Below are 10,830 nucleotides of genomic sequence, written 5' to 3'. Positions count from 1 at the left end.
TAAACGGGCGCGGCGGTGTGCTTAACCCGCTTGAGCGTGACGGCTGCACCGCGTGGAAAGCAGAGAAGCACTAACACCGGTTTCAACCTGTTATTCACGTGCCGTGACTTTTTCTTTGGTGTGTTTCCCCTTTTATGTGAACCGTTCACATCAAAGCTCAGAGCTGCATTCAGTTTAGATGGTGTCCGTGTTTTTTTCATTATTCACAGGTTCCCACTTGGTGCTGCTGATGCTTGAAGGTGGCGGCATGCTGAACTAATATCTCTCATTCTTGTGTGTGAGATCAGAAGTGTCTCAAGAGGGAAGAAAACAGTCCTTTTCATTCATTTGGATTCATTTGGATTCACCGTTTCATGTTGGGTTCATGGAGTGAATTCAAAAACAGTGTATTTTAACAACAGAATTAATGACGTTTTAAAAGCTTTTGCAGTAATTACTGAAATCCCTCGAGAACCATATTAGTAAATGAATTTCAATGCGGATGCCAATTACAGCAGCAAATAGACATTCGGTTCCAGCTTTAATTTGTTGTCACCCAGTATAACAGTTAAATTAAAGTTTTGTAGTTTTGCACCTATTGGTGGTCTTCCTAGAAAGAGCTCTGTAATTTGATACGAATTCATGAACCACAACTTTTGTTCTTAATTCACTCATCCATAAGCAGTAATTAGGTTATTAGGGACAAACTCTTAGTAATGTAGCTGATGCAAATAATGGGTGGGGTGTTTTTTCCGAATAAAAGCTAAATGATGATAAATAAGGATTATTTCCCATTTTGTATTGTTCATTTTCACAACCCCATCGTCTAAACATCTTAAAGCCCTTGAAAAGTGCTTTAGAAGGATAAATATACGGCCAATATGCTACTAATATGCATGCTAATGAGCAAGTATTTCATAGTGAATGTGGACCAGAACATAGTCCACATTGCGTAGCATTGACAATGGGAATAGCTTCTGTAAATATGTGTTGATTCAACATGTGTGGTGCTTTAAAGACTCTTAATTGGTCTCCAACCTTCAACGACCCCCAACGGGGTCCCAAGATGAATCAGGGGGGTCAAAAGATTATTTAAGGGACGAGAAAAGGTCCAATTTATTTCAGTTTTTTGTATTTTAACCTGGTAATATTGATTAGTTTATATCTACACACAAGCTGCTTCATTTGAAAGGGTTTCAACTAAAAAAAAAAAGCGAAAAACACAAGTCAAGGCTTCACTAGCAACTAATTGGAATGAAATAATTGCCAACTTGACAAGTTTACATCTTCAAAGCAAGTGACCACCTTTTCATGAATTTTAAAACTCCCTCATTTCTTGGCAGAAAATTCGAGTTCCCGAGTCCGAGCTGTGCCGGGCGTGTCGGAAGAGGGTTTACCCGATGGAGTCGCTCTACGCCGACAAACACAACTTCCATAGGAGCTGCTTTCGCTGTGAGCACTGCAGCGGCAAACTAAGGTGACGCCATTTTGCCGGGCGGAGCGCCGCCTTCTCCTCGCTCCCCTCGCGCCGCTTTTAACCCGTCGCTGTCCCTTCCTCTCGTCCACAGCCTCGGAAACTACGCCTCTCTCCATGGACGAATGTACTGCAAGCCACACTACACGCAACTGTTCAAATCCAAAGGAAACTACGACGAGGGATTTGGACAGAAACCACACAAAGAACTATGGAACAACAAGAACCAGAACATTTCACCCGAAAAGACCAAAACCAATTTCCCGCCACCCGAAGGGAAGATCCCAGATTCCAGAATTCCCGCTGCTCAGGGCGCCTCCGGTACCCGGGGAGCCGACGCGAGGAAACCGGACGACGAAAGCCAAAAGCTCGGCGCCAAGATGTCTGTGGTGTGGCCCCCTCAGCCGGATTCTCCGAAGAAGTCCTTCGCCTTCGAGGAGGAGTTGAAGCTGATGAAGCCCTCGTGGCCCCCGAGGGAGGACCCGGCCCAGGAGATGAAACGCCCGAACCCTTCGTCGGAGGAGACGGATCGCCCCGCTGCGCAAGTGCAAAATGGACCCCAGGAAAATGACGAGATGCGAGAGAATGTGACAAAGCAGGAAGAGGCCGCGGACCCGGCAAGTGGCGATCGCAGCGGAGAAACGGCGCCGGCACAAGTGGCTGCCGAGGTGGACTCTGAAGTGCGGCCCGGAAGGGGAGAGAAGGAACAAAGGCAAGTGGGAGGCACGACGGTGGAGGAAGATGCGGGGAGTCACGGGCCAATTGAAAGCGCGGCGGGGGAGAAGGCAGTGGAGATGGATGAGCAGGACGCGGACGCCATCAGTGGGCAGCCGGTAAAGGTCACTGTAATAGACGAGGTTCCGGCGGGGGAGGGCCGGCCGCTCAATGCAAACTCCAACAATAACAATAATTCCGGCCAGACGGCGGCGGGTCACGCCTACCGGTTTCAAGGGCCGAGCGAGGTCAAGGCAGAGGACGCGGGAACAAGGGAGCACCGGCAGGAATCCAAACGGATGTCGAGCGAGGGGCCGCGCTGGGAGCCGGGGGACGCGGAGGCGATAGAGGGGGCGCTCGCTTCTGGAAGCGAGCCAGAGGTCAGCAAATTGAGCTCCCTGGAGGACGTCTTCGCGGGCCTGAGCACCGACGGCTCCGGCCTGCTGTCGGGTTTCCGATCGGACGCCTTCGGTGCCCTTTCGGATTTCGCGGCGGCGGCGCGGGAGGGCGCAGACGCAACGGGAGACGTCAGGCAGAAGAACGATGGCTTCGGGGAGGAGGAGGAGGAGGAGGCCCTGACGGTGGAGGAGCAGATCAAGAGGAACAGATACTACGACGGCGACAGCAGCGACGGCTCTTAAACTTCCTCGGCCCGTTTCAACCGCTGACAGAACGGCGCCGACCACATTTCACGTCTCATGTCCATGGAGAGATGAAGCAACCCGAATGGGTTTTTTGTACCGCCTTTTAAGACGACATTTCTGTTTGTTATTCAATAGCTGGCTTTTACTTGTTTGATGGGATGCACCTGGTGTGCAGGGATCGGGTCTTTCTTATATTACGTAGTATGCATATCTATATATTTGCCCAATGATCTAAACCAGCTATTTTCAAATAAGAGCATTGATTAAAAACTGCTTTTTCCTCTGAACCAATGTTTTTCTTATGTGTTTGAATAAAGAGGCTTTTCCCTTTCACTTCTTTTTTGTCATTTCTGTCCCGTTTTCCATGGTGGAACTAAAGGTTCACCAACGCGACGATATATGAGTTTTTAATCAGCGAGCGCAAAGCCCATAATAGTACTTATAGCCGTGCCTCCTTTGTGGGGCCGGCTAGTTTGATGTACGACCTACCGGGGAAACACTGTCGGGCCCAGATCTCTCCGGCGAAAAGGCGCATTGATTTTCACTGATGGAGCAGGCCTGTGTAGGAGCAACAGATTTTTCCATTAGGTGGCTTTTGTCACCTCTGACAGACCCCCCCCAAGCCCCCACCCTCCGCTCACCTCTCCTCGGTTACAGCTTCAATAGGCGAGGTAATTGGCTGCGATGAGAATATACTTCGCCGTTAATTACAGCGGTGTAAAAACTACTTTAGAGCCAGAAACGTGGCGGCTGCCGGGTCAGCGTCTCACTGACGGCTCCTTTTTTAAGTGCCTCGATAATTCAGCTTTCCTGAAATGTTTTTTTTTTTAATTGGGCTATTTTTTTACTTTTTGGGAAATATTTTCATCGACAATCCAAAGTAGATGCTGTTTTTATGTTTTAATTGTTTCCTCCTCCTGCCAAACCCATTAAAAAACCGCAGACAGGAGAGGAAAAGATAATAAAAGGTGTCCATAAACAACTTGTGATGATGTCCAAATCGGTGCTCAATGTTGCAGTGAAAACTGCAGGTTTGTCCATAAGCCAACCGGCACATTCTGGGGCCAGAAAGCGCTCGCTTGACAAAGTGTGTTGATTATGTTGAGTAAGCGGGTGACTTCAGGAAAGAGATCGCTTAAGCGCCACATGCTGCCTGGTGCCACGTAGTCCCATTTTATCACAGAGAAGGCAGCTATCTCCAACCTGGAGTAACTCACACCGTGAGCAAATTAGACTGATAAATAGCACTGGAGGTTAGAGGTGGAATATTTATGCTTGACTTCTGCCTTTGAAGAGCAGTTCCCATTGACAAAAAGCAAAAGGGATTGTTACTAAGCGACTGTAAACAATTAACAAAATGTTAAAATATAGGGGAAGTGATGAATGAGACGTGCATGTGGTGTCAAAGTTGAAAATATAACTTATAATATAGCACATTATGCTGTCCCCGCGACCCTGTGTGCAGGATAAGCGGTTTGACAATGGATGGATGGATGGATGGATGGACATTATGCTGTATTTAAAAGTAACACCCGGTCAACTTTCCTAAACCACTACAAGTATTAAATATGTTCTTTGTCGTATTTCTAGAATCCAACAAGTTGTTTCATGCAGTTAATCAGTAATATATGATCAATCAAATTGCATGAAGTAATTTAATCATAATTGAGTTTAAATGAATTAAAGAGTTTGATGCCATGTAGTAAATGCACTTTATTGTGTTCCAATTCCTGTTGATTGATATTGATCAACTCATGAAGTGAACGCGTAATTGAAAGTATTAAATTAAGATGGTCTTGGAAAAAACATGACCCGCCCGTTTTGAGTCCTAACGGAACCTGTCAATCATCCGACTCCACTGAGAACGTCCCCGTCGCAGCCGAACCGGGACGGTCGGGCGGGGAGGTCGGGGGGCGGGGGGTTCGCTCGCGCCCAGATGCCATCAGGTCGCCCGTGCATGACGAGCCGCTCTGATTGGCTGTCATCCTCTCGGAACGGACGCGACGCGCTGATTGGACAGCACCCCTCCTCCGGCCGGCCGCAGCCTCCTCCCCCCCCCCCCCCCCCTTCCCCCGCCCCCTCTCCGCCCCGCCCCCCTCAAGCGGAGAAGGTGCGTGCGGAGCGGACGGCGTTCGGCGGCGAAAAGGAGGCGCTCTACCGGCGGGACACGGAGGACGACACCGGTAGGTGCTGAAAACGGGGTTGGCAGAACGTCGCGTCTCGCTGGACGCCCGCTGGCGCCTCTCGGCCGCTCCGGGTGGAAGTGAAACGGAGTTAACGGGCTCGCGAAGTCCGTCACGCGCGGTCTCTGTGTCACCCGCGCGGCCGAGATGCTCAGCGCGCGCGCGGGGGTTAAATTGTCATCGACTTCGGCGCGAGACGCTGCCGAACTCCGCGGCGGTTGAACCCGCGTGTGACGGCTTTCAGCGCGTCTCCCGCGGCTCGGTGCGGTGCTTTTATTTCAATTTAACTGTGTGTGTGTGTGTGTGTGTGTGTGTGTGTGTGTGTGTGTGTGTGTGTGTGTGCGCGAGCGAGCGAGAGAGAGAGACAGAATGCATCCAGATAAGTGCACGAGACGAACTGCGCGCTTTGCACCCTAAACAGCTGCCGTTAATCCGCGCCACTTAACGTGGACCCGATAATCCCATCACCCGTTACGACGGACACGTGGGGGGGTAGAACCCCCTCCGCGGCGGGCTGCTCGTTTTTACCCGGTTAAGTCGAGGGGTCACGGCGGGGTCCCTCCGCTCGCCCGAAGACCCCCGTTTCTAAAAGACGCATTCTGACAGTTACTTTCGGACCCTTATTTATTTATTATATATATATAATAATATGTGTGTATACAAGGTGTTCATTGACATCAGCCTGTTTGATGCAGCCTGATCTTAATATATAATGGCCGATAACTCCACATACACCTATTTTTATTCCGATAGTAATTGTGGGTCATTGAGAGACCCTCTGAATTTATGACCGGGGGCGATATTGTATTTCATTGCGTCTTGCTTAAGTTGATGGTGTTGATTTTCTCTTTTCACTGTGAACATCCTCACATGAGAGACTAGGAGAAGAAAATAAACGCTTTATCCTTGTAATTAATGGGACGAAGGATGTTTACTAAAAAAAACAACATGTGTCAGGCGTGTGTAAGGCGACCCATGTTTCCATTTGGTTTGTCATCTGACGACCTCGCGGACTTCTGAGATCTCTGATGCTTCTAAAGTCCCAAACGCCCGATGTTCTCACCATTGCACCAGATGCTCTTGATGACATCATACTGTTTTTGATTGGAATTCCTTTTACGGTGCGACTGCCCCCCCCTCCGTCCCCCTGAACTGAATGTGACAGTGATGAATGGCGTTTGTTAAAAGCGAAATGAAGAAGTGTATTGCAAACCGGCTTATTAACTCGGACACAATTTCAATTTATTTTCATGCTGCTTCTCTTGTCAACACAATTACAGAGAGAATCTGAGAAATGTTTCTGACCCCCCCAACAACGTCCGCACACCGAGAGGAACCCATCACAGAGGGGGTGGGGGGGGGGCAGCAATCATAGAGACGTGATTGTGCGGTGGTGGCGAGCAGATGTCACATGAACACGCTGATCGGCAGGTGAAGAGAGGACATCGTAAATGGCAGGAAGCAGGAAGACGGACGGTTTATTTCCTGATTTGCCGTAATAGTCGACGTTAACCCGCGCGGGTTTTCGCTCCCCGTGGCGCTTCACTGCATTTCTTTCCCACAATGCAAGCAGGTGCTGCTTCAACGACAGAAGCTAAATATACGTGAATGGAAACGGGATCTGTGCTGGGAGCCACACACTGCCGTACTCACCAACGCGTCCGTCTTATTACTGGATTTTAATTCCAACTCCCACAATCAGTGTTTTAACGAAGATGCTTTTCAGCTGGCAGCTGTGGATTTTAAAGACACAAGATGCATTTATTCAAACTGCCCAGAATAAAACCAATCTGCTGGCTGTCCAGCTCACCAGTGTCTGTTCAGAGACGGGGATCGCTTCCCACAGAGGACTCGTTAATCCAAGTTATCTCCGATCAAACATTTGATCTCTCTCCTTTCCATTTGCTCAGCAGAAGAAGAAAGGCTGGCTTCTTCTTCTTCTTCTTCTTCTTCTTCTTCTGCTTCTGCTTCTGCTTCTGCTTCTGCTTCTGCTTCTGCTTCTGCTTCTTCTTTTCGTTTTTGCAGCCGAGAGCCACAGATGACCTCGTCGGCGGGTTCACAGAATAGCTCGTGTTTCAAAGTCATCGCTGAGATTTCGGGGTATCATCCGTGTAACTGAACAGATCACACGGGTCGTCCCACCTGTCGGAGTCACGCGGCGGATCGGGAGCCAATAGAACCTTCTAGAGATGGCGATGCAGGTCTCCAGCCACGTCGGCCGGAACGCACCCGGTTTCTGTCCGACATTCTAAATCCGATCCGTTTGCTGTGTATCTATAACAGCATTATTGGATGTAATGATGTGTTAGAAGCAGCTTGGGACTAAAGGGGATAAAACGCTCCTAATTCCTCCTCTCGTATCTATTTTCTACTGTGAGAACGCCTACAAACAACTGTTTCAGATTGTATCAAACCCACATTTCACGTGATTACGTTCAATCAATCCGAAAACCCCCGCGTCATTGTTCTTTACTGGGCCCCCGTTTCTGAATAGTTGATGACGAAATTGTTCAATTGAATCGCAAAACCCGCGGGAAGCGAAACCCGCTGCCCCGGTTTGACCCGCTGTCATGCAAACGGGTTTTCCACACGTCACCTCACAATTTAGATGTGACGTGTGCCTGACTGCACCGTAGGCAGGAGGCTCCAGCTCATCTGTCATCTTTGGTTTGGACTCGGGCTTTCTCTCTGATTTCATCCGACGCCCGCCGGTCCCACGCGGATGCCGACGCTGTCGCTCCTTCTCGTTCAGCGCTGCTCTCCTTCTCGTATTTTGCATTTTTGCGCGTTGAATTTCTTCCGTGGAGCTCAGTAAGTCTCGATCAACTACAAAGTTTAGTGGATCACTGAATAATAAGCTTACGACTCCAAAAGGAACAGATGAGTGCGATGAGACCACCTGTTGTTTTTATTACCCACCAGTCCCTCCATCAACATGGTACCGAACCATAAATAGTCAATTTTTACCTGCTCAGATTTACTGGGTTACACACAAAAGCACACAGCTACAGTAATAGCAAGGAAGCCAAATGACATGTTCTCCATCGATTTCCGTCTTTTGTTTACAAAAATTACCAATGATAAGGAGTAATGAGCCGTTATTATCCGAATAGGCCTCAGCCGGCAGATGTCCTCTCCCGCTTTTTGCCGAAGACAATGAGCTCCGCGCGGCGCGAAGCGACCAAAATGACTCGAGTCCTCATTGCCGGTGCTTTTCCCGGGTCGATGACTCGCCGTCACTCACTGCTGCAGCCAGCGGCTGATGAAAACAACCGTGTGATTACGCTGTCCGATGGCGCCGGGCCCTGAGTGCTCGGGTGCGTTCGGGTCCGTCTACGGGGGTCGCAGCCGCTCGGCTCTGCGGCTGCGACGGCGTCGGAGTGGACGGAGCCAGCCGTCCACTCTGTAACCACGCAGGCTTTTTTTACCGCCATGGACGCCCTCCGTTTGTGTGGTCCAATCAGCGCCTTGTCCCGGCGAGCGCGCGGCCCTCGGCGGGCCCGATCCAACCCATTTGACCGGCGCGCCTCCGAGGCCTCATTATAGAGCGCGCACCAGTAAGTGTGCACAAGCACCACGCAGGACATCGTCCAGCGCAGACAAACCAATGGCGCACTAATTATTTCAGGTGCGTCTGAAGCTTAAGCGTCTCGGTCCCTTTGAGGCCCGTTATGCAGATTTGAGACGGGCTTCTCGAGAACTCCTTCGACCTAATTGATTTTGAGGGCGGGCACGTTTAACAGAGCAATCGCGTCTCCATCTCATCCCAGTCGGGTCTCGTTAAGCGCCTCCGCTCTGAGGGGAAAGAATCTCCGCGTAATGGAGTTTGGGAGCTGACCTTGCGGAGCGAGCAGATGGTTCCCGCTGAGCAGTCGAGAGGTCGAGCGGCGTTTTTTTTTTCTTCTTTTCTGCCTCCGCTCTGTTTGACGGAACGAAGCTGCAGCAGGATACCGTATGCGTGGAGCGGGGCGGACGCCCTGCTTTCCATTATGGATCCATTTTATTACATCTTTTGTGTCCGTAATACATTTCTTTTGACGCGCAACTTCAAAGTCTGTTTAAACCATTAGATTACAAATGTTGTTTTTGACTTTAGATTCATGCATCTGCGTTCACACCGTGGTCGTTTTCATGGAAACAAGATTCGAACGAGACGCACGGTGTCGATGGGCGGCGGGTCGATTGGCAACAGATCTGGAGTTGAGTTCTACGGATTTTCTCACCCGGGTCGGCGATGCGGAGCTCCCTTTTAGATCTTAGCACACGTGAAGCCTTTGTGCTACTCGAAGCACAAATCAGTAGTTCACTTCAGTGGAACATCTCAGAAGTCAAAGTTGGGTCAATATCCAGCTGCTCGGGCAGCTTCAGGGAGTCACGGTTACTGCCAATGCTCAATATCGATCATTAGAAAAGGAGTGAATTACTCCTTGTAAAGTTTAAGGGGGCCAAGACGTGTACATTGTGGTCTATTATACTACAGCGAGGATGATAGTATTTTTGTCTGGTTCAACCCGGCAGTCGGCTCACTTAACGAACCGGCTTTCTGACCTAAAACACCAATATGTAAACGTGCATTTGAACACAAACATACATGGAGCGGCGACCCGTCAGCTGGCGGCCTGTTCAGTAACTTTAGTCTCGTGGTGACTTCACCGGGTGTCTTTTAGATTTCAGACAAAGCCAACTCGCCCCCTCGCCGCGAGCTGTGCTGCTGATTCAGCACGCCTTCGCGCACGTCGACGGCTGTTTTTTCTTTTTCATTTGCCTGCGATGTGGGCAAAGAGGACAAAGACACCATGGAAGGGATGATGGTGAATGAGCGATTGGATAATGGGCCCGTTGGCCACGGAGCTTAACGCATCAGGGTGTTTCACCAACATGGAAACGGATCCAAAAAGATTTCTGTCGCAGTCTAAATCCGATTCTTTCTGGATCCATTTATCCGTTTAGCCACAGCAGACCAAGGAACGGTTTCCATTTACAGTTGACTCAAGTGCAGCCAGAATAATGTACTTTCACGCGGGGGTGAAATGTCTCCTCACAGCTCACAGCGGATTGTGAGGTTGAAGTATATCAGGATTGTATTCTCTCCATTCACAAAGTCTTTCTGTAATGTTTTTACAAGTTTAGTCTCATTTATTCCTTTTTCTTGCCAGGGAACAGCTGAGGAAAAAAAGGTCAAATAGCATAAAGTGTGATAATAATAGACGACCTTTTATTCGGCACATCATCCTGCTCTTGTTCCATCTTCTGTGTTCTTCCAATTTCCCTTCACCTGTTCTCAGAAGCAACAGTTTTCATGTGGATTTCAACCTCTTGTTTAAGTCTATTTTCAGGCGCGGATGAAAAGGATTTCAGTTTTTTCTACTTGCAGGTTTTCTGAAAGGGCTTCGATAGCAATTAAGTCTATTTGGGTTTTGGACCATTGCGCCGCTCACCCCGGGCTCTGAAGGAACGTCCCCCCCCCTCATCTGACGTTCTTCTCGATCTAACGATTAATTAAAAAATACCCGGCAGCCGGATGACGAAGACAGAACAACATCAAGTCGTATGATGTGTGATCATCTCGTGAACGGTGAAAAGCCCTCGTGGCGGCAACTCTGATAACGGAATAGAAAAACAATATTGGCAGTATATCAGTCCGGGCACTCTGGTTTTCCCCTTTTTATTTATTGCACCAGACGGGGTTTTTGTTCGCTCGCTCAAAACAACAACCCTCCCCCCTCGAGCGCCCGAGAAGACTCGGGGCGAGAAGGCAAAGCGCATTTGGTGTAATCATTTCTTGAAGCGTGTTTACTCTTGAGGCATTTGGGGGTGCTTTTTTTTTTTAGCTGTT

General features: G+C 49.2%; 2 protein-coding genes across 10 annotated transcripts in view; both read left to right on the top strand.

The window, feature by feature from the left end:
• xirp2a (xin actin binding repeat containing 2a) overlaps positions 1–3,144 on the top strand; it is a 44,610-nt gene extending 41,466 nt beyond the window's left edge. For both annotated transcript variants that reach the window (XM_078102154.1, XM_078102163.1), the window contains 2 exons: positions 1,323–1,456; positions 1,548–3,144. In XM_078102154.1, the coding sequence (XP_077958280.1) occupies positions 1,323–1,417 (95 nt within the window). In that variant the 3' untranslated portion in view covers positions 1,418–1,456; positions 1,548–3,144. The remainder of the gene's footprint in view (positions 1–1,322; positions 1,457–1,547) is intronic.
• Positions 3,145–4,802: 1,658 nt separating this feature from the next.
• Positions 4,803–10,830, top strand: part of LOC120827374 (beta-1,3-galactosyltransferase 1) — a 79,497-nt gene continuing 73,469 nt past the window's right edge. For 2 of the 8 annotated variants that reach the window (XR_013467555.1, XM_040190333.2), the window contains exon 1: positions 4,861–4,994. The gene's annotated coding sequence lies outside the window, so the exon portion shown is untranslated. Of the gene's footprint in view, positions 4,995–10,830 lie in introns of all 8 variants that reach the window. The other 6 variants (XR_013467564.1, XR_013467556.1, XR_013467565.1 and 3 more) reach the window with 4 other exon arrangements.

The sequence above is a fragment of the Gasterosteus aculeatus genome, chromosome 1 (assembly GCF_964276395.1).
Source record: "Gasterosteus aculeatus chromosome 1, fGasAcu3.hap1.1, whole genome shotgun sequence".
Lineage (NCBI taxonomy): Eukaryota > Metazoa > Chordata > Actinopteri > Perciformes > Gasterosteidae > Gasterosteus > Gasterosteus aculeatus.
The sequence above is the reverse complement of the archived record's forward strand: the minus strand, read 5'-3'. Positions and strand labels throughout refer to the sequence as shown.